General features: G+C 43.4%; 1 protein-coding gene and 1 long non-coding RNA gene across 2 annotated transcripts in view; one reads left to right on the top strand and one right to left on the bottom strand.

Annotated features, from left to right (window-relative positions):
• The window catches only part of TMEM236 (transmembrane protein 236), a 46,387-nt gene extending 32,952 nt beyond the window's left edge, over positions 1-13,435 (bottom strand). Inside the window, exon 1 of the mRNA XM_033208429.1 lies at positions 12,391-13,435. Coding sequence (XP_033064320.1) covers positions 12,391-12,647 — 257 coding nt within the window. The 5' untranslated portion in view covers positions 12,648-13,435. The remainder of the gene's footprint in view (positions 1-12,390) is intronic.
• An 817-nt stretch (positions 13,436-14,252) lies between these two features.
• On the top strand, positions 14,253-17,875 carry LOC117081997. The gene is made up of 3 exons (XR_004436409.1): positions 14,253-14,542; positions 14,626-14,739; positions 17,770-17,875. It is a non-coding gene; the product is annotated as an uncharacterized LOC117081997 (long non-coding RNA).
• Positions 17,876-23,479: the final 5,604 nt, after the last annotated feature.

Below are 23,479 nucleotides of genomic sequence, written 5' to 3'. Positions count from 1 at the left end.
AGAGTGAGATCCCGTCCCAAAAAAGAAAAAAAAGAAAGCGGGGGTGGAAATCTGAAAACAGACATGCAGGTGGGGAAGACTAAGTGAGGAAACATAGGAAGAATGCCATGTGAAGATGAAGGCACACATCAGAGTGATGCATCTACAGATCAAGGAACACCAAAGATTGCCAGCAACTACCAGCAGCCAGGAGAGGGGCATGAACAGAGCCTTCCTTACATCTCTCACAAGGAACCAACCTGCCGTCACCTTGATTTTAGACTTCTCACCTTCAGAACTTTTAGGTATTTCAGAATTTGAAACAAATTTCTGTTGCTTAAGCCACCAAGTTTGTGATACTTTGTTACAGCAGTCCTAGGAAGCTACTACAAGTAATAGGATTTAGGTTAGAAATATCACAGACACTTCTTTGAAAGACTCTTCATGCTGCAAAGAATGCAAGTTTGCGACCATAGTAGGACTGGCTAAAGAAAAGGACACGTGGCCGGGCGCAGTGACTCAAGCCTGTAATCCCAGCACTTTGGGAGGCCGAGACGGGCGGATCACGAGGTCAGGAGATAGAGACCATCCTGGCTAACACGGTGAAACCCTGTCTCTATTAAAAAATACAAAAAACTAGCTGGGCGAGGTGGCGGGCGCCTGTAGTCCCAGCTACTCGGGAGGCTGAGGCAGGAGAATGGCGTGAACCCGGGAGGCGGAGCTTGCAGTGAGCTGAGATCCGGCCGCTGCACTCCAGTCTGGGTGACAGAGCGAGACTCCGTCTCAAAAAAAAAAAAAAAAAGAAAAGAAAAGGACACGTGGGCATGGTGTAATTTCCACATGAAAGACTGAGTTAGGGTACTGCCCGTAGACCTCTGTGTGCATCATAATAAACTGGCAACGAGAAGGACCCTCCTAGGAATGGGACCCATTAAGGATGAACTAAGTAAGCTCAGCCACGTTGGGTTAAAAATTCTTGTTTGTGCAGCAAGCATTCTGGCCCTGAGATTTTTCATAGAGGAAGCATGGTGGGTGGAAAGGATCAGATGAGAACTTGGGAAATGACTGTCTGCTCAGAAACATAAATCCTTTTACCAAACTCATGAAGTTAAAATTTCCGTGCCCATCTTTCAAGGCTTTCCAAAATCTAGTATTAACGTTCCAGCATATAATAACGCTCAGCTCTTTACTACAACTCAGTGAGCTCATATTATACCCCAGGCTAAGCGCTACAGGAAAGAATTTTACCAATGACAACCCCACAACAACCCTCTGAGTGAGGTATCAATGCTACAGCAATGAAACTGATGTTGAAGGCTGAATTAATTTGCCCAAGATCCCATGGCTGGGAAGTGAAAGATGAATTCTAATCTAGGTCTTGTGAACTCCAAAACTCACAGCCCGAACCACTCTGCAATGCTGCCAACCCATTTCTCACCACTCGCTCCTTTCTAAGCAAGTAGGTCTTTTCCTACCCCTTAAATAATTCACTATGTCAACTCATTCCTCATATTCACCCTCCTCCTCTGGATGCCCTCCCACACCCAGCTTTCCAAGCTCAGTGCAAATCAAGCTTTCCTTACGAGACACTCTCTGATTACTCCAAAACATAGTGCTTTTCTAATAAACCTGAGTCCATAAACCACATGTACTAAAAAGCTGCTGAGTTCAAGGCACTGTGGTGGGTTGATGGGGCAGGGTGGAAAGGGACAGGTAGGAAGGATGGATCAAAAAAGACATCTCCCTTACTGTCAGTATTGAGGGTTTGTTTTTGTTGTTGTTGTTGTTGTTGCTGTTGTTTTCTTTTTTTAATAGAAAGACAGGGTCTTGCTATGTTGCTGAAGCTGGTTTCAAACTCCTGGCCTCAAGTGATCCTCCCACCTCAGCCTCCCAAGTAATGGAGACTACAGTCATGCATCACCATGCCCAGGTAATTTTAATTTTTTAAAAATTTCCTGTAGAGACAGGGTCTTGCTATGTTGCCCAGGCTGGTCTCAAACTCCTGGTCTCAAGCAATCTTCTTGCCTCAGCCTTCCAAGGCTGTGCCCAGTCACTACTAAGTTTTGATGATGCTCTTCTCTGGGATAATAAAGGACTAGTGGTGGGCCACATAAAATTTGGTGATTTGTTGTACAGTGGTTTATATCACTTTCTAGTTTTTTCATGTACAACTATCTAGACTCCACAGTGGACTACAGAGTCCCTGAGGATGGAGGCAGTACCTGAGAACAAAGGCATGTACCTGCAGTAGCCTGGAAATAATGCTGGCTAACATGAAGAATTCGGGTAGGGAGGCTGGGCATGGTGGCTCATGTCTGTAATCCAAGCACTTTGGGAGGCCGAGGCAAGTGGATTGCCTGAGTCCGGGAGTTCGAGAGCAGCTGGGCAACCTAGCAAATCCTGTCTCTACAAGAAATTTAAAAATTAGTCAGGTGTGGTGGTGCACACCTGTAGTCCCAGCTACTCAGGTGGCTGAGATGGGAGGATCACTTGAGCCTGGGAGGTTGAGGCTACAGTGAGCTATGATCATGCCACTGCACTCCAACATGGGTGACAGAGCAAGACCCTGTCTCGACAAAAACCTAAATATATATATTTACAAATATATATATATATAATGAAACCTAAATATATATAGATATACATTTACCTATCTGAATTTCTTTTATATATATACACACACACATATATATCTAAATATACCTATATATATTTAGGTTTCATTACATATATTTATAAATACATATATTTAGATTTTGTCTTTTATATATATAAATATATATATTTAGGTTTTGTCATATATATATATATATATATATATATATATATATGAAATTCAGATAGGTAAATGTAGACCTATTAAACAAACCATAGAGCAGACTCATGGATCACTATTAACCTGGAGGATTTCTAGTAAAACTAGGTTTAGTCAATCATACACTCTGTTATGAAATAGGTGACATAATTGCAGTGGAAGCTAATAGCATTATATCAATACATGAAGTCAGTAGCTGCATCAAGAGGATATCAGCGTGTCACTAAGATAATATCCAGGCATTAAAAATCCAGCCAGCATCCCAAGGAGACTTTCAAAAGAGTCAAAGGTCGAGAAATCATGGGATAGGAATGGCTGATGGAACTCTGCCCATTGGAGAAGAGAAAACTTAGCAGACTCAGATGTGGCGTGGTTGAGATGGCAGAATGATGTCACTGCCTTCAAATGTTGCAAAAATTTAATACAGATACAGTAAGCTCAGAGAAGTCACCCCTGGAGACACAATTTGGGGAGCTGTCATCCTACAAGGGGCAGTTTACATTATGCAAGCTGATGGGAGTGCTCAAAAAACATAGAAATGGGGAATAGGCAGTGACGGGCACAGCTCCTGGCCATGGAGAAAGAAAGGACAGAGGAGGCGAAGTCTACAAAGTGGATGGGAAAGAGAGCTACCTAGTGATAGGTTGCGTTTCAACATAAGAGAATAAGGAAGGCTGTACTATACAGAGCCACAGAAAGTAGTGAGTTCTCTGTAGAATCAGAGGTATTTGCATTGTGAGAAATCATTTTGTAGATGAACACTAAGAGTTTGCCCAGCTCCAGGATGCTGTGGAATAATGTCAATATTTGATTTACAAGCAAGGGGAAGAGGAGATTTTTAAGGGGTGGGGCTGAGATACAGAAAATTTCTTCTTTTTTTTTTTTTTTTTGAGACATAGTCTTACTCTGTTGCCCAGACTGGAGTACAGTGGTATAATCTCGGCTCACTGCAAACTCTGCCTCCCGGGTTCAAGTGATTCTCCTGCCTCAACCTCCTGAGTAGCTGGGACTACAGGCGCACGCCACCACACCCAGTTAACTTTTGTATTTTTTAGTAGAGATGGGGTTCCACCATGTTGGTCAGGCTGGTCTTGAACTCCAGACCTCAAGTGGTCTACCTACCTTGGCCTTCCAAAGTGCTAGGATTACAGGTGTGAACCAGCATGCCTGGCCCAGAAAACTTTTTTTAAGAAGAGAATTACCCTATTGACAAGGATTGGGAGGGAACGCGTGGGGAGAAAAGAAGCAAAAGGTAGGAAGACCAGTGGGTGAAGGTTGCCAGAGTCCAAGCGTTAGTTAATGAAATGGTCTTCATTTTTCCTTGAACAGAAATGATCAGGACAAATCAGGTCTGACACTGGATTTGAATATATGAAAATTTGGGGGACCACATCAGAAACTGAAGTTTTGATGGTCTGGAAATAAGGGCCTAACTGGGATGAGAGAAACAGTCATGGAGAACAAGGAGCTGATGCAAGACAGAGGAAGAGGAAGAATTACCACAATGTGGTGACTTCCTGCACAGGATGAGGAGAGAAAAGAAAAAGTAAATATACTCCTGCTGGTTTACTGTGTGATATGGCTTGACTGGGTCTCCACCCAAATCTCATCTTGAATTGTAGCTCCCAGAATTCCCATATGTCATGGGAGGGACCTGGTCGGAGGTAATTGAATCATGGGGTGGGTCTTTCCTGTGCTGTTCTTGTGATAGTGAATAAGTCTTACGGATCTGACAGTTTTATAAAGGGGAGTTCCCCTGCACGTGCACTCTTGCCTGCTGCCATGTAAGACATGACTTTGTTCCTTATTTGCCTTCAGCCATTATTCTGAGGCCTCCCCAGTGATATGGAACTGTGAGTCCATCAAACTTCTTTCCTTTATAAATTACCCAGTCTCAGGTATGTCTTTATTACCAGCATGAGAACAGACTAATACACTGGATTTAGTAGGGCAAGGAAGATAAAGCCTGGAGTCAACTATGACAAAATTATTGATCTTTTTCATGTATAATGCCCAAGACCAAACTGTAAAGGAAATATGGATAGCTTAAACTCTGTGAAAAATAAAAATTCTCCATATCAAAAACACGAAAGTAAAATTAAAAGACTAATGATAACTCTGAAATGTATGCTACATCAAATTCAACATCCTTATTGCTTGATGATCTTGTGCAATTAAAACAAATGAACATCCTTAATGTTTATAGAACTCATAAATCTGTAGGAAAAACAAGGACATACCAACAGAAAAAGAGATCAAGGACAAAAATACATGATTTTTAGAAAATACAAATAGCCAATAAATCTATGAGAAAATGTTAAACACGATAGATAATAGATTCACTAACAGAAACTGGAATGTTCTGAGAAGTAAACTGGTAAGCAGCAGTGTGTAGTTAATGGGGTCTTACCAATTAATGATCTCTCAGAGGTGCTGAAAAGTGAGCTGCATTTCCTTCAGGTTAGCCTGTGTGTCCAGGAGTGCACAGATGTCACTAATGCTGTGTGTCTCAGTTGTAGGGGCCAATGCGGAGCAATAAGGTGCTCAAGGCTCCCTTGGGGCAGTCCTGGCTCAACTACTCATTGGCTCTGTGATCTTCTAACTCCTGTGCCTCAATTTCCTCATTTATAAAGCAGAGACTATCATTGTTCTTGCATATCAAGATTAGAAAATCAACTAAAATAACACAGACAATGTGTTTAAAATTATGCTTGATACATAGCACTTGCTCAATAAATATTTGTTCTTACTTTACTGCAACTACAACAGCTACTACTACTATGATCACCACCACCACTACCTAAAGCAGATCAACAGCAAAATCTCATGGAATATATCAAAAACTTAAGCCGGGTAAAATGTTGCTCAAAATGGTCAGGTCTTTCAAACTTGCCCTGCCCAGGATTCCTGACATGTTCATAGTCTGAATTAATCATACTCCAAAGGACTCAAACGAATGCCCGAAATATAGTTCTAGGTCCCAAGACAGTCTGGGAATCTCCACAAATATTCTAGGATTATCCTGCTGCCAATGTACCTTCTCAATGAAGATCTGCTCCCGTTTCAGGCTAGCCTTGTATCTAGCTCAGTGTTATCACAGATTTACTGATATTCCAGGAAAAGAACCCTCTTATTTCCTGGAATACACAGTTTGGTGTGTATATAAATAGCTTTCTTCATTCCCCCAAGCATCTCCCTCGTTGATTATGAATTTTGGCAGGCATCCCTAGAATGGAGCCATAATTCCAGAAAAATCAGGAAGTGTTAATGAGAGAAGGGAAAGTACTGGATTAAAGTTCAGCCTCCAGTACACTTTAAGCTCTCTGAAATTGTTTCCTCCCTCACAAAATGGGAATTATGTCTGCTTGGTCAACTTTACAACACTGACATGAAGGCCTAGTGAGAAAATGAAATGAAAAATGTAACACAATAAAACATAAATATGACATAAAATAAAACATAATAACTCTGTGAATGTAAAACATGTCTGAGATACTAATGATCTCACCCTATTGGTGTTCATTCTTCTCAAAGAATAAAAGAAACCTGCAAAATTCTCCAAAATTGAGGAATATTACTGACAGCACATATTTTCCTTCAGTTTTATTGTCACTTCTACCACTTTTCAGAGTCATTCTGGAGATTTAACATGATTACATTCAAATAACTCACATAAGGTTTCACGGTCAATGTCAAAGCTAGGATTTGAATCCAGGCCAGTTTTCTTTTACATCTATTCCTGGGCACACCCTTTGCTGACTGATGACTCACTCCCTCCTGAAGACCAGCCTCACAGGGCTCATGACACCAGCCTGGACCTTCAGGGAAGCTCTCAGATAAGCCTTATCAACATCAAATCATGAATGTTCAGGGTCTATGAAATTGCTCATAAACAACTATTTGACTATTCCTCAAAAATACTTCATATGCTCAATCCTTAACTTTCTCTAGTAGCAATTATTTTTGCATTATCTTCATGTAGCAATCAAGATATGACACTCCATATATTACCCCATGTATTATAAGAGCCAAATACACCTCTGGGTGAAATATATGTTAATGACATTAAAAGCATTGCATTTTCTGGCTGGACGTGGCGGCTCACGCCTGTAATCCCAGCACTCTGGGAGACCAAAGTGGGTGGATCACTTGAGGTCAGGAGTTGGAGACCAGCCTGGCCAACATGGTGAAACTCTGTCTCTACTAAAAGTAAAAAAATTAGCCAGGCATGGTGGCACACACCTATAATCCCAGTTACTCGGGAGGCTGAGATGAGACAACAGCTTGAACCCCGGAGGTGGAGGTTGCAGTGAGCTGAGATCATGACACTGCACTCCAGCCTGGGCAACAGATTGAGACTCCGTCTCAAAAAACACAAACAAACAAACAAACAAACAAAACACATTGCATTTCTCTTGAAACACACTTGGCATTCAAAGTCAGAAAAAATAAAGGAAAAGAAAGTTGCATGAGATAGAGAAAGTTGCATGAGATAGAGAAAATTGCATGGAATTAGACAGACCCAGGCTCACAAATCCTAGCTCCCCCATTATGTAGCTTTTTTTTTTTTTTTTTTGAGACAGGGTTTTCCTCTGTTACCCAGGCTAGAGTGCAGTGGCATGATCTCAACACACTGCAGCCTTAATGTCCCGGGCTCAAGTGATCCTCCCCTTTAGCTCCCAGAGCAACTGAGACTACAGGCACGCACCACCATGCCTGGTTAATTTTTTAATTTCTTTGTAGAGATAGGGTCTCACTACACTGCCTAGGCTGGTCTTGAACTCCTGCGCTCAAGCGATCCTCACACCTCAGCCTCTCAAAGCCTTGGAATTATAGGCATGAGCTACCATGCCTGGCTCCACCTGCTAGCTTTATCAATTGACAAAGTTAATTACTTCAAGTTCCAGTGTCTTTGTCTGTAAAATGAGAACTCTAGCGTCTACACTTCACTGAGTTGTTGTAAAGTTCAAACTCAATAGCACAGAAGTTGTAAAGCTCCTAGAACAGTGCTCAGTAGCTATTGCTTCTCTTCTGTGCCATTAAAAGATAAGTATATGATAATGCTCACGAATGTGGCCAGAAGGAAACAGTTTCAGTTTCACTGAAATTACAGATAACCTGTCCACTGTCTAAACACTATTTAAAACACGTGTAGCCAGCCACACCCGCAAACAGAAACTAAACACTGGAAGTGTATTTCCCAAAAGAAATCACTGAGAGATATAGTTATGACAAAACACTTTAGCACAGGGAAGGTACCTGAGACAGATGTACGAAATGAAATCTGAGCAGACACCAGAGGTGACTAATATACCACGTGCACTGAGGGGCAAAAACGAAAGCCTACTCTGTTCCTTAATCTCAATTGCCCCAGGAGAATGAGACCTTGTCCTTCAAAGAGGCAGTCTGGGACAGTGGCTAGAAGTATCCATTATGGAGTCAGATAGACCTAGGTCCAAAGTCTGCCTCTTCCACTCTCTCTAGCTCACTGACTTCGGGAGAGTTGCTGAACCTCTCTGATCGGCAATTTTCTCTTGGGAATAATAACGATAAACTCATAAACATTCTACTCTAGGCCGGGCACAGTGGCTCATGCCTGTAATCCCAGCACTTTGGGAGGCTGAGGCAGGCAGATCACTTGAGGTCAGGAGTTCAAGACCAGCCTGGCCAACATGGGGGAAAACCTGTCTCTAAAACACAAAAACAAACAAATAAACAAATTACTCGGGTGTGGTCGTGCACACCTGTAATCACCGCTACTCAGGAGCCTGAGGCAAGAGAGTTGTGTGAACCTGGGAGGCAGAGGTTGCGGTGAGACGAGATCGCTCTTCTGCACTCCAGCCTGAGCAACAGAGCTAGACTCCATCTCAAAAAAAAAAAGGCTACTTTATAAGGTGAAGCAGATATTTCTCTCTTTGTTTTTCAGAGTTGGGGGTCTCAGTCTGTCACCCAGGCTGGAGTGCAGTGAGTGGCACAACCATAGATCACTGTAGGCTCAAACTCCTGGGCTCAAGCCATCCTCTTGAATAGCTGGGACTACAAGCATGCACCACCACGTCCTGCTGATTCTGTAATGTTTTGTAGAGTCGAGGTCTCACTATGTTGCCCAGGCTGGTCTCTAACTCTGGGCTTCAATCAATCCTCCCACCTTGACCTCCCAAAGTGTTGGGATTACAGTTGCAAGCCACTGCACCTGGCCTATGAAGTACATATTTCTGTGCCACTTCATATCAGTACTTACATGCACATAATCAATGACCTGTAAAGAATCAATTATAGCCTAATAACAACAGTAAGTTATCTGTGAAGGTTTGCTGCCTAAATGACATTCAGAATCTAGAATCCTAGAGATCTGAGTCAATGTGAAAACAAAAAATCAAAACACAAAAAAACCCAAGAGCTTCTTCCTGGGCCGTGGCGGGCCAGTTTCCCATTGGTTTATTCCTGTTGTCAGTTGAACTTTCCACCATTCCTTTAAAAATTCCAACCCAGCCAGGAGTCTTGGATGATCAAAGCCATCCCTACAGGGTGTGAGAGGTGGAGGGTCAAGCCCAGCTCTAAGCTACCTCTTTGGTGACCCTGGGGCTCTAGTCAAGGTTTGGAAAGCCCCTAAACCCTGCTGATAAAAGCAGTGCCAACAACAAAATGCTTTATTTCTGGAAACCCCTTAAGACCCCTGCTCGCGGGGAAATGAAAGTCTCCTGGCGAAGTTCCCAGAAGCGGCCACATCCAGGATTTGTACCTAAAGAGAGCACCATGAACTTCACATGTCAACTCTCCGTCAGCATCCTCCCAGCCTCAGCAATGGTATTTCTAGCTCTCTTGCAGAGTCCATTATTCTTACATTTCTGCCCTTGCATATGTGCAAATTCCCAGTGCCTCACTTTTCACATGTGTTCTATGTTGTTCGCTTTCAAAATAAAATATCAGCCGGGCGCAGTGGCTCACGCCTGTTATCCCAGCACTTTGGGAGGCTGAGGCAGGCGGATCACCTGAGGTCAGGAGTTCAAGGCCACCGTGGCCAACATGGTGAAACCCTGTCTGTACTAAAAATAAAAATAAAATAAAATAAAATAAGTCAGGAGTGGTGGCAGACCCCTGTAATCCCAGCTACTCAGGAGGCTGAGGCAGGAGAATTGCTTGAACCCAGGAGGCAGAGGTTGCAGTGAGCTGAGATTGTGCCGCTGCACTGCAGCCTGGACAATAAGAGTGAAACTCTGTCAAATAAATAAATAAATAAATAAAACATCAGTATGAAAGAAAAATTAACTTATCAAAGAAAACAGAGACGTCCAAGATGAGTAAGAATCAGATCTGAAGATCTAAAAGGAAAAACACATTGATATCAGAGACTGTTTTGTTCTCAATACTCTTAATGTGGATCAGTACACCCATTAGCTAATCTGCTAGTTAAATCAACATTACATCCTGATTTATTTAAAATATCTCTGTATTGTTATTGAAGTACTTTCCTCCCCTACAAGGGCAATAGAATTTACTAACATAGTAAATTATTTATTTTTAAAGTCTAAGTAGGCCAGCTTTGGTGGCTCATGCCTGTAATCTCAGCACTTTGGGAGACCAGGACGAGCCCAGGAGTTTGGAACCAGTCTGAGCAACACGGCAAAACCTCATCTTTATAAAAAACAAACAAACAAAAATTAGCCAAGTGCAGGTGGCACACCTGCAGTCCCAGCTACTCAGGAGGTCAAGTTGGGAGGATCACCTGAGCCCCCTGGGGATGTCGAGGCTGCAGTGAGCAATGATCAAGCCATTGCACTCCAACCTGGGCAACAGAGCCACATCCTGTCTCAAAATAAATAAATAAGTAAATAAAAAGGAACCAGTAAATCTAAAGGAACCAGTTGTTTTAAAAATCTTAGTTAATGGTCAAAGTATGCCTTAGGCCTGCAAAATGCAATGTCAATAATTAAAAATAGACTTACTTTCAGTTTTATGCAAAACTAAAATTCTACATTACCATCTTCTGATTATGACTTGTGTAAGCTCACTCTGATGAGTTTATGTAGTCTAGTGTACAGGAGAATTAGGTCCAACATTTACTACTGAGAATAGCACGAACTGGCATAAACTCCAGTCTTACTAACCCATCTCAAGTGCTATTATCACTCAGTATAAATGACTGTAGAAAAATTTTAGAAGATACCATAATATCCATACATTTACAGAAGCAGTAATTGTAGTCTCCCATTAATGTCACATTCTATCCTTATGCTCTGCTCACATCCTTACCCACAGTATGTTAGAACATACCTTTCAGCAATACTTATACACTGTTAGTGGGAGTCTAAATTACTGTAACCATTGTGGAAGACAGTGTAGTGATTCCTCAAAGACCTAAAGACAGAAATACCATTTGACCCAGCAATTTCAGTACTGTGTATATACCCAAAGAAATATAAATCATTCTATTATACAGATAGATGCACCTGTACATTTGTTGCAGTACTATTCACAATGGCAAAGACATGAAATCGACCTAAATGTTCATCAGTGATAGAAGAATGGATAAAGAAAATGTGGTATATATACTCCATCGAATACTATGCAACCATGAAAAAGAACAAGATCACGTCCTTTGCAGGGACATGGATGGAGCTGGAGGCCATTATCTTTAGCAAACTAATGCAGGAACAGAAAACCAAATACCCCATGTTGTCATGTATAAGTGGGAGCTAAATGATGAGAACACATGCACACACAGAGGGGAACAACACACACCAGAGCCTTTCAGAGGGTGAATGGTGGGAGAAGGGAGAGGATCAGGAAAAACAACTGATAGGTACTAGGCTTACTACCTGGGTGATGAAATAATCTGTACAGCAAACCCCCATGACATAAGTTTACCTATGTAACCAACCTGCACTTAGTTAAAAGTTAACAGACAAACAAACAAACATATCTTTGAAAGTATCATGGGGATTCCCTGCTAAAGAATTCTTTTATGGGCTGGGCATGGTGGCTCACTCCTGTAATCCTAGCACTTTGGTAGGCCGAGGTGGGTGGATCATTTGAAGTCAGGAGTTCGAGACCAGCCTGGCCAACATGGAAACCCCATCTCTACTAAAAGTACAAAAATTAGCTGAGCATGGTAGTGCATGCCTGGGAAAGAATCTGTGCAAACAAACCCCTAATGACACAAGTTAACCTATGTAACAAACCTCCGCTTGTGCCCCTGAACTTAAAATAAAAGTTAAAACAAACAACAAACAAACAAACGTATCTTTGAAAGCATCACAGGGATTCCCTACTAAAGAATTCTTTTATGGGCCAGGCATGGTGGCTCACTCCTGTAACCCTAGCACTTTGGGAGCCTGAGGCAGGCAGATCACTTGAGGTCAGGAGTTCAAGACCAGCCTGACCAACATGGCGAAAACCCATCTCTATTAAAAATACAAAAATAAGCTGGGCGTGGTGGTGCGCGACTATAATCCCAGCTACTCAGGAGGCTGAGGCAGGAGAATCACTTGAACCGGGGAGGTGGAGGTTGCAGTGAGCCAAGATTGCCCTACTGTACTCCAGCCTAGGTGACACAGCAAAACTCCATATCAAAAAAAAAAAATTCTTTTACTTACCATCCTTTAATTTTTCTGTAAATATAACGATTCTTGTGCAGGAGAACTTTTACAGGAACCCAGATCAGTAGAGTCACTAACGCAACATAGGCAATAGAACAGGAGACGATCAGCCAGTAGGGTGTGTTGTCAGATCTAGCCATTGCTCGCTGGTAGGCGGTGGCAAACTGTTCCATGATCACGAGTGTGGGGATGGAGAAAGCGGCAAACTCTAGGAGCTCAAAAACCACGAACTTAATGAGCCTTCCAGAAGCCATCCCGAGGAAAGGCAAGCTGCCAAGGACCTGGGACTCCCTCTTTGACTGTGGGCAGCATACGGACCCACAGATACTGAACTGGGATCAAGTTCCTTGTCCTCGGATCGCTAACCAGTGACTTTTTATTCTTTTATTGACCCTCACATGGTTCAATGATCTCCTAACTTAACAACCATGGTCTCTTAAAGGAACAGGGCCACTGTGGAAGTGATCACTCAATATATTTGCACATCCATTATTAGAAGTCAAATGAACTTTAGAGCATGCCTCGGAGCATGGGTAAAAGCAGGGTTTTAAAAAGGTGTTTATTGCTAATATTAGCACAAAACCATTTGTGTAATAGTCAACTCGTGTTAAGTAAAACTGCTGGAATAATATAATTTTAGAGTTAAAGGGGAATAGATAGAATCCAACTCTCTATTTTCACATAAAAGCAAATTCAGGCAAAGGGAGATATTCAAACCTAAGTCTTCATCTTGGAAAACCACTCCTCCCTTTCAAGTGCTTGAAAAGGGAGTTTAAATTCACTTTATCAACTTTCTAACCAGGATCCTCCCTAATACTTAAGATATCCATTCATTATTGTGCATTAGTTGCCATATAACACAAATTAATGCTATTTTTGTTTTGCTGCCCAGCAAAATGAAATGGGGACATTAGAAGCCTGTTATCAGGATTTACACACTAACAGCTATCTGTGACTGGCTTAAACGCATATCAAATATTTAAAGGATGACAATTGTCTCCATGAATATCCTTCCTTCGAAAAACATACTTAAGACCGGGCACGGTGGCTCACACCTGTAATCCCAGCACTTTGGGAGGCCGAAGGGGGCAGATCACCTGAGGTCAGGAGTTCAAGACCAGCCTGGCCAACATGGTGAAATCCTGTCTCTACTAAAAAATACAAAAATTAAGGCCAGACACAGTGGCTCATGCCTGTAATCCCAACACTCTGGGAGGCTGAGGCAGGCAGATCACCTGAGGTCAGGAGTTCGAGATCAGCCTGACCAACATGGTGAAACCCCATCTGTACAAAAAAAAAAAAAAAATAGACAGGTGTGGTGGTGCATACCTGTAATCCCAGCTACTTGGGAGGCTGAGGCAGGAGAATCACTTCAACCTAGGAGGCTGAGGTTGCAATGAGCCGAGATCATGCCACTGCACTCCAGTCTGGGTGACAGAGCAAGACACCTCCTCAAAAAAAAAAAGAAAACCATATTTGAGCACTTACAATGAGCATTTTAGTATGTGTTAGGGTATGAAGATGAATGAATGACAGAAGTTCCTGTTCTGAAAGTGCCTGAGGTCCAATGGAGGAGATAAACTGAGGAACCACAACAAAAATAACGGAGGTCAGAAGACTGTAAACGAAGTGCTACAGAGACACAGGTGAACTTCACCTTGCTTCACCTTTGGGTTGTGGGAAAAGGATGGGCACACAAACATGGTCAGGATAGACAGGGGCACTGTGGTGTCCGTGACATTTCAGACACAGCCAAGGAGGCTGCAGTGGTGAGTGAGAATCTGGTGTGGCACAGCAGGAAACAGGAGGAGGCAATGTTAGAAAAATAGTTTGGGGGGCCAGGTGGGGTGGCTCATACCTGTAACCCCAGCACTTTAGGAGGCCAAGGTGGGTTGATAGCTTGAGGAGGCCAGGAGTTTGAGACCAGCCTGGGCAACATGGTAAAACATGTTCTCTACAAAAAATACAAAAAATTAGCCAGGCACAGGGTCACATGCCTATGGTCTCAGTGACTCTGGAGGTTAAGGTGGGAGGACTGCTTGAGCCTGGGAGGTTGAAGTTGCAGTGAACTGTGATCGTGCCACAGCACTCCAGCCTGAGCAACAGAGCGAGACCCTACCTCAGAACAGCAGCAACAAAATAGGTTGCTGTAAGAATATCGTGTCCCATTAAGGATTTGTGGGGGGCGGGGGGTGTAGCCAGCAGTGAAAAAGCAAAGTTTTCTGAACACAGCAGTCCTTTGGTCATCTGGAAAGGAGGCTCGATGCTGATGTGGAGAAAGGACAGAGCAGTGCTACCCTGGAGGCAGGAGGCCAACTGGGAACCAGAGAGGAGCCTGGGCTAGAGGTAAGAGCCCCCCAGCTAACACAAATGGAGCAGGAGTGATGAAGGGGGCGTCACACCAGCAGACATTGAGCCCTGTCCCTTCTGTGGCCTTCCCTGTGCCTACTGTCACACTGATGCAGACCCGTATTTCTCTAGGCTTCTCTCTCTCAAGGTCCCTGGCAGAAGGGGCCCTGGGCTGCTGGAGTTCCAGGGTGCGTCAGAGGCTCCTGGTGTGGCTCTGAGGATTGACGCTTTCTGTCCTCCCACTGCCAGACAATTAGTCAGCTGGTTCTTCAAGCCATCTAGTTATTTTATTTGAACCTGGATTTTGAACCCATTGAAGTTTAGCAGAAATTCTTTCAAGCCAAAGAAGACATTTGGAAGAACAGTGATAAAATATGACAGGATGGGGTGGAGGCCCATCTGAGCAGCAGTTCTGTGGTCAACTACTTCTTTTTTTTTTTTTGAGGTAGAGTCTCACTCTGTCACCCAGGCTGGAGTGCAATGGCATGATCTCAGCTCACTGCAACCTCCGCCTCCTGGGTTCAAGCGATTCTCCTGACTTAGCCTCCCAAGTAGCTGGGACTTCAGACGTGCGCCACCACGCCTGGCTAATTTTTGTATTTTTAGTAGAGACGGGGTTTTGCTCTGTTGCCCAGGCTGGTCTTGAACTCCTGACCTCAGGTGATCCATCTGCCTCGGCCTCCCAAAGTGCTGGGATTACAGGTGTGAGCCACTGCACCCAATTGCCAACTACTTCTAATAACTTACCATTGTCATCAATGGTCAGTATCATTCCTGATGAAAATGCCTATTTAAATGATACTAGATATGAATTATATTTTAACCTCCTAACACTCCATCTTGAGTTACTAGCGCTCTGTTGAATCATAACATCTGCTATACATTTTGTGTATGAATAGGAATTATTGAGCACTTGAAGAGAGTTATTGAATAGCTTGACTCTTGAGAAAGAAGTCTCTTGACTATAATTCCATTTTGAATGCTCAATTTTTATTTCCATTTATGAGAATTTAAAACTGACACTAGCTTTCTATTTCTCACCTGTCACTTTCCTCTGGTTCATAATCTTCCTCCACCTTTATTTTTTAATTTTTTGAGACAGAGTCTCGCTCTGTCGCCCAGGCTGGAGTGCAGTGGTATGATCTCGGCTCACTGCAACCTCTGTCTCCTGGGTTCAAGTGATTCTCCTGCCTCAGTCTCCCTAATAGCTGGGACTTCAAGCACCCACCACCACACCTGGCTAATTTTTGTATTTTTAGTAGAGACGAGGTTTCCTCCTATTAGCCAGGCTGGTCTCAAACTCCTGGCCTCGAGTGATCCGCAAAGTGCTGGGATTACAGGCGTGAGCCACTGCTTCCGGTCACCTTTACCTTTAAAGATGACCCCAAGAGTGTTAGCATTCATGTGACGTGACCTGTGACCAGTGTTTTCTACCTCCTGGAATGCTCTGGTCACTGGCTGTGGTTTCTTTAGGAGAAAGGCTGTGATTCTCGCTTTCTGCCCGCCACGAGCCCAACTCCATGTAAAGAAACAGTTGAGTGTGTCCACATTGTCCTTTGAACACCTCCTGCGTGCAGATCCTGGCCGTCCCTGTTAACTCACACTCTGCTTAGGAATTTAACACAAGTGCCCTGCAAAGACCCGAGGACGTTGTTGGAGTAAATACACTGGGCAAGTTAGGGCTGGGAAGGGTGACCTACCCACAGTCCATCTCCCTCATCTCCCTTTTCCAGCCACATCTTCTTGAATGAATGGGTCCTGGGCCATAGAGTGTCCAGCCATCTAAGTGTAGCCTGGCACAAACCAGGTCAATTGGATTCTCACCCTTAGGAATTTGAACTCAGAAACATGGGGAGAATTTGTTAAGTGGAGCAAAAGAAGGTCATGTGTTTGAGTCAGAATTAGAGCAAGCCAAACTCTACGGGCTGGAACCTCCACTCGTGGCATGTTGTCAATTCTATCTGATGAATGAACAAATAGAAGCCAGGCGGTGAGGGAATAGAAGAGTGAGTTGAGCAAGGAACCTGGGAGTGAGAAGGCTAGGACAGATCAACAGGGAGAAGCAATCGTACCAAGGAAGACGAGTCTTTACAGGGCCCTGAGTTGTTGAACCTTCCAGCTCACATGTGTCCTTACAAAAGGTGGTCTTTGTTCTTTGCAAGAGAAAGGGCTTGAGAATAAGACAAAGGAGTGTGTTTATGAGCAGAGGCCAAATACCATTCAGAAACCCCATGGAAAATCACCAGAAAATATAGGAGAAAGGATGGAAAAAACTCGGAATTAATCAGAGAAGGCTTCTCAGAGGAGGTAAGCTTTGTATCGCTCCTTCTGTTGACTCAAAGAGGTAGCTATATACCGCTACAGCAATTTTCTCTGTATAGTGTAATAAAATTTCCTTTGAAAAATTGTTCTGGCTGGGTGCAGTGACTCACACCTACAATCCTAGCATTATGGGAGGCCAAGGTGAGAGGATTGCTTGAGGCCAGGAGTTTGAGACAAGCTTGGGCAACATGGCAAAACCCCGTCTCTACAAAAAAAAAAAAAAAAAATTAAAAATTAGCCAGGCATTGTGACATGCACCTGTAGTCGCAGCTATTCGGGTGGGAGGATTGCTTGAGCCCAGGGGTTCAAGACTGCAGTGCATTGATTGCACCTGTGAACAGCAACTACATTCTAGCCTGCGGTAACAGAGCAAAACCCTGTCTCTAAAAATAATAATGATTTTTTTCAAGGAAAAGTAGTTCTAAGAATGTTTACGATGTAGTAAGACAGGGAAGAGGATGGGAGAGAGAAGCAAGTTGTAGATGCTATGTCTAACAACATGAATGGTACAATCTTTTTGCTTTCAAATATTGTAGTTGTAGGTTTCTACGTAAATTTTAAAATCCAGGAAGATACTCGTCAAACTGTTCATAGCGCTGTCCCTGGAGAATGGGTGAACTGGGGTGGAGGGAGTTTAATAACAACTTTGTGCTTTTCTTTTTTTTTAATCTTTCCTCCACCAGTTTGCTTTCCCTTACTTTACAGAAGCCAAATAATCTGGTGTGTACCCGGGATGCGGAGCTTGCAGTGAGCCGAGATTGCGCCATTTCACTCCAGGCTGGGCAACAGAGCGAGACTCCGTCTCAAAAAAAAAAAAAAAAAAAAAAAAGAAGCCAAATAATCAAACTGCCCTTCAATTATTCTTTTAATGGTAGTACTTAAGAGCAGTGAAACAGTCGAGAGGCAAGCAGAAGACAGCAGACAGGCTTGAACCACTGTTTTCTGGCTGGGCCTTTGGGTAGAATTGGATTGTCCTCTCCTGCTTTCATAGGAAAAGCCTGAAAAGGGAAGCTTCATCCTTCCACAGACACTTGTTTTCTCTTCTGCTCCTCTGTGCAACCTTTCCTAACTCTCATTTTCCAAGCAGAATTAAGTCTTCCCTCCTTTCTCAAAACACCTTTTTTTTTGAGACAGAGTCTTGCTCTGTCACCCAGGCTGGAGTGGAGTGGTGCAATCTCGGCTCACTGCAACCTTCGCCTCCCAGGTTCAAGCGATTCTCCTGCCTCAGCCTCCTTAGTAGCTAGGATTATAGACATCCATCACTATGCCCAGCTAATTTTTATACTTTACTAGAGATGGGGTTTTGCCATGTTGGCTAGGTTGGTCTTGAACTCCTGACCTCAAGTGATCCACCTGCCTTGGCCTCCCAAAGTGCTGGGATTACAGGCATGAGTCACTGTGCCCAGCCTCAAAACATCTTTCAGATGCTTGTAGGGTAGGACAAATGATAAAATGTTCTTGTATCATTCACTTACACACTGGGTCCCCTACAAAACCCTGAGCTCCTGGAAGGCAGAGAGCATCTGCTTTTCATCTGTGTATCCTCATTTCTCAGCACAGTGGCAAGCGCAGAACAGTCCGTTAATATGTATTCCTGGAAAAAAGGAAAGCACAAATGAAGTATAAGAGAAGTGAAGGCGGCCAGGCACAGTGGCTCATGCCTGTAATCCCAGCACTTTGGGAGGCTGATGTGGGCAGATCACTTGAGCCCAGGAGTTTGAGACCAACCTGGCCAACATGGCAAAACCCTATCTCTATGAAAAATACAAAAATTGTCTGGGCATAGAGGTGCACACCTGTATTCCCAGCTACTCACGAGGCTGAAGAGGAAGGATCGCTTGAAACTAGGAGGTTGAGCTATGACTGTGCCACCGCACTCTAAACCTGGGCAACAGAGTGAGACCCTGTCCTCCTCCCAACTCAAAAAGAGAGAGAGAAGTGATGCGTTATGAATAAAAATTAGAAAAAAAAATTTAAAGAAACAAGAATGCGGCAGAGAAAAAAAAAAGAGAGAGAGAGACGTAGGCAGCAGAAGAAATGTGCAGGGATTTGATCATGGCTAACTCTTTTTTTATGCCAAGGGAGAGTCAGCTGTCTCCCACACTGACATTTCAGAAGGAGAAATCATGTTCTATAGTCTCAATTCAATCTACTCACTCAGTCTACAGGCTTCAATTTCCTCTCTCGCTCCTCCTTACCCATGCAATGCTTGGCTCCAAATAAAGCTACCAGATCTCTTTCTCCATAGCCTGACTCCTTGGGGTCTCAAGGTAAAAGAGAAAAGACAAAGTCCCCGTGGATTGCAGAATTGATTCATCTCGTGATGCCTGTTGAAAAAGACTATGACCCTTTCCAAGCCTTCACCATAGCTTCATAGATGTGAATGCTACAATATTTCCCCAGCCTTCTCCGATCTGTGGGCCCTCAGAAAATGCACACGCCCTAATGGGTTTGCACCATTAATGAAGGAGACTGGAGAGGACTGTCTGGTATTTGTCTGACCCTAGGCATAGCCTTCAATTATTTCAGAGTCTTCAGCCCTTTTGAGGTGTCATTTGCCTGAATTTTACAGAAAGGATCAGGAGGCAGTGAATGTTCCTTCATGAGGGATAGAGCAACTAGTGAGCTTGGCAAAGAAAAAGAAAGCTATTATGCCAACACTAAGCCACCGGGAGGAAATAATCCCAGACCCCTGACTTGCAGACAGAGACAACGGGAGATGAAAGAGGGTTTAAGATCACCTACCTACCCTTCAGCTGGGACCTGTTTACTCCAGTCCTGATTCCTGCCCTTCTAAGTCCTCTGATGAGTGTGCCATGCAGTTGCACTGTGGTAACTGGAAAGACATGGAAGGGGACATTTTCAAACCACCCAGATTCTTTACTTGGATTAACCCAGTACTGATTCGAGGAACTCTGCGCCTTAGTTTGCTCTTTAATGCTGGGTTTAACAACTTCCTGGTAGGAAACAGATTTGGGTTTCTGAAGCTGGATCCGTGGTGAAAAGACTGAGTCTTGTGGTTAGAGTTCACTTCCATGTACAAGTGTTGATGCAGTGTTTTTTATTTTAGTAAGCAGAAGATATCATTCTGTTCAAGGGAACACCTGTTCTCCACACTTCCAACTGTCACTTCCTTCCTGCAGGCAGGAAGTCAAAACTCGCGTCTCTAAAATTGTTAGGAAGATCATTTGTAATCTCAAAGCTTGCTCATTGTTTTCAGCATAGGGTCTGTGAAACACAATGTACAAACTGCCAGGAATGTTCTGGCATATCCGTGGTTTGTTTCCTGTGATCTTATGATGTGCAAAAAGACAGGAGCTAGTGGCAGTGAAACTGCTCTTGGGATGGAGCTGAATGTACATAGAGCCTAGGGAAGAAGTGAAAGTAGGTTCCGGGGCCTGGTTTACCGTTTATTTAAAATTTCCATAGAGTTGCTGATCACCGTACGCAGGCGTGACCAAATAAATAATTTGAAGTGAATTTAGTAAGACGATGTTACTATCTGATATAAGCCCCCTTGACCAATTTTATGCTATCATAGTCCAGATTATGCTAAATATATACTATAGGAAAAAGTATTATTTCATCTGTTTGGCTATCAAATAAGCAACTTTGTAAAAGCAAAGATGACAGCGTATTCACTTTTGTAGCCCTTTTATAACTGGTGACTTTTTTTATTTTTTGAGACGGAGTTTCGCTCTGTCGCCCAGGCTGGAGTGCCAAAAAGCTCCGCCTCCCGGGTTCACGCCATTCTCCTGCCTCAGCGTCCCGAGTAGCTGGGACTACAGGCGCCCACCACCAAGTCCGGCTAATTTTTTGTATTTTTAGTAGAGACAGGGTTTCACCGTGTTAGCCAGGATGGTCTTGATCTCCTGACCTCGTGATCTGCCCACCTCAGCCTCCCAAAGTGATGGGATTACAGGCGTGAGCCACCGCACCCGGCTGACTCTGTTCTTGAAATTAACAAAATGTATAGGAAATCCTTAAAAAAAAATTATGCTCCCTTAAAATGTCATTCCACTAAAATTTCCCAGATCCTAAAAGAGAAAGAAAGTGAATGAAAATTTCCCACTCCACTATGTAGTCATCACACACATTGTGGTGTGGTAATGTGTAAATGAGCTAGAAATTTTTTAAAAACTGTATTAAAGGAAAAAAGGAAGTCACTTCACTGTTTGCAACAATTCTCAAATTTTATTTTTCAAGGGACTAAAACACGTTAGCTTTTTGGTATTCCAGAGTAACAAATTTAAGCAGAAAAAATGTAGGTACAGGCCTAATCAATTAGCATAAATTCATCCCAAAGTTCACAAGGATGCTTTAACCTAAATTTCTCACATCTTCACTGTTGAGGACTTGATACATTTATGACTCTCCAATTCTTCCTTACGTAAGTTAAAATATCTTGAAATAACTATTAGTAGTCCTGCCCACCATATATTCACAAAATAACAAAAATGATAATTGTGCAGTTAATGTGGTCACTGTAGATAAAAGTTAAACTTTCTAGACGGGCGCAGTGGTTGCCTGTAATTCCAGCATTTTGGGAGGCCAAGGAGGGCAGATCACCTGAGGGTGGGAGCAGTGAGCCAAGATGGCACCATTGCACTCCAGCCTGGGCAACAAGAGCAAAAATCTATCTCAAGAAAATTCCAGGCCGGGCGCGGTGGCTCAAGCCTGTAATCCCAGCACTTTGGGAGGCCGAGACGGGTGGATCACGAGGTCAGGAGATCGAGACCATCCTGGCTAACACGGTGAAACCCCGTCTCTACTAAAAAAAAAATACAAAAAAATTAGCCGGGCGAGATGGCGGGCGCCTGTAGTCCCAGCTACTCGGGAGGCTGAGGCAGGAGAATGGCATAAACCCGGGAGGCGGAGCTTGCAGTGAGCCGAGATCGCGCCACTGCACTCCAGCCTGGGTGACAGAGCGAGACTCCATCTCAAAAAAAAAAAAAAAAGAAAATTCCAAGTGATTTGCCTGTATGCAGTGCTTCCTAACTCCACTGGGTGGTGCAGGTTTGGTTTTGTTCTGTTTTCATCACAATTTTTGAGTTGATATCTATATACACATAAGTATTTTTTTTTGAGACACAGTTTTACTCTGTTGTCCAGACTGGAGTGCAGTGACACAATCTCGGCTGACTGCCACCTCTGCCTCTTGGGTTCAAGCGATTCTCCTGCCTCAACCTCCTCAACCTCCCGAATAGCCGGGTGCCACCATGCCCGACTAATTTTGTATTTTTAGTAGAGATAGAGTTTCACCATGTTGGCCAGGCTGGTCTCGAACTCCTGACCTCAAGTGATCTGCCTGCCTCGGCTTCCCAAAGTGTTGGGATTACAGGTGTGAGCCAATGTGCCGGGCCTTGAGTTGATATTTTAGAAGATATTATAGGTTTGGAATCTTCCAACCTAAATGATTCCTTTTCAAAATTCAGGCTATTAAGTTGTGAGTCTTGTGGAAGATAATACATTATGTTGAACTATGTAAATTTGGTTCATTTAGTTTGATATTCAGTGAGGTAAGTCAGAGCTCATCTCAAAAGCCACTTAGATCAAAGCCCTAGGCTTCACCATAATTTTCCATGTCCTCCACAATCTCTCCCCACCACCTTTCTCTCTGACCAAATTTCCTCTCTCATTGTCCTCCTCAATATTCTTCAAACACACGAAGCATAAAGGCTTCTGTTTGACTTTGCCCTGTTGTTCTCTTGGCCTGGAAAACTCCCCAGAGATATCCAAAAAAGTCAACCACCTCCGGTTCTTCAAGTCTTTTCTTAAGTGACATTTTCTCATGAGACAACTTATCTAAAATTTCAACACCTCCCCAGCTTCCTATCCCTCTTTCTGCCTCATTTTTATCGCTTAACATTAACTAACATAATATTTTACTTTTAGGTTAATTGCCTTGTCTCCCTCAAACAGAAATGTAAGTTCCTTGACAGCAGGAATTTTTACCAGTTTTCTTTTCCTTGAGACGGAGTTTCGTTTTTGTTGCCCAGGCTAGAGTGTAATGGCACAGTCTTGGCTCACTGTAACCTCCGCCTCCTGGGTTCAAGAAATTCTCCTGCTTCAGCCTCCCAAGTAGCTGGATTCCACCACACCTGGCTAATTTTTTGTATTTTTAGTATGTTCACCATTTTAGCCAGGCTGGTCTCAAACTCTTGACCTCAGGTGATCCGCCTGCCTCACCCTCCCTAAGTGCTGGGATTACAGATGTGAGCCACCGTGCCTGGCCACCAGTTTCTTTTGAGACAAGGTCTGACTCTGTTGCCAGGCTGGAGTGTCGTGGTACAATCCTAGCTCACTGCAGCCTTGAAATCCTGGGCTCAAGTCATCCTCCCACCTCAGCCTCTTAAGTAACTGGGACTGAGGTGGTGCATATCACCACCTTAGCCACCTCCTGCCTAATTTTTAT

The sequence above is a fragment of the Trachypithecus francoisi genome, unplaced genomic scaffold, assembly GCF_009764315.1.
Source record: "Trachypithecus francoisi isolate TF-2019V2 unplaced genomic scaffold, Tfra_2.0 Lachesis_group9, whole genome shotgun sequence".
NCBI classification, from domain to species: domain Eukaryota; kingdom Metazoa; phylum Chordata; class Mammalia; order Primates; family Cercopithecidae; genus Trachypithecus; species Trachypithecus francoisi.
The sequence above is the reverse complement of the archived record's forward strand: the minus strand, read 5'-3'. Positions and strand labels throughout refer to the sequence as shown.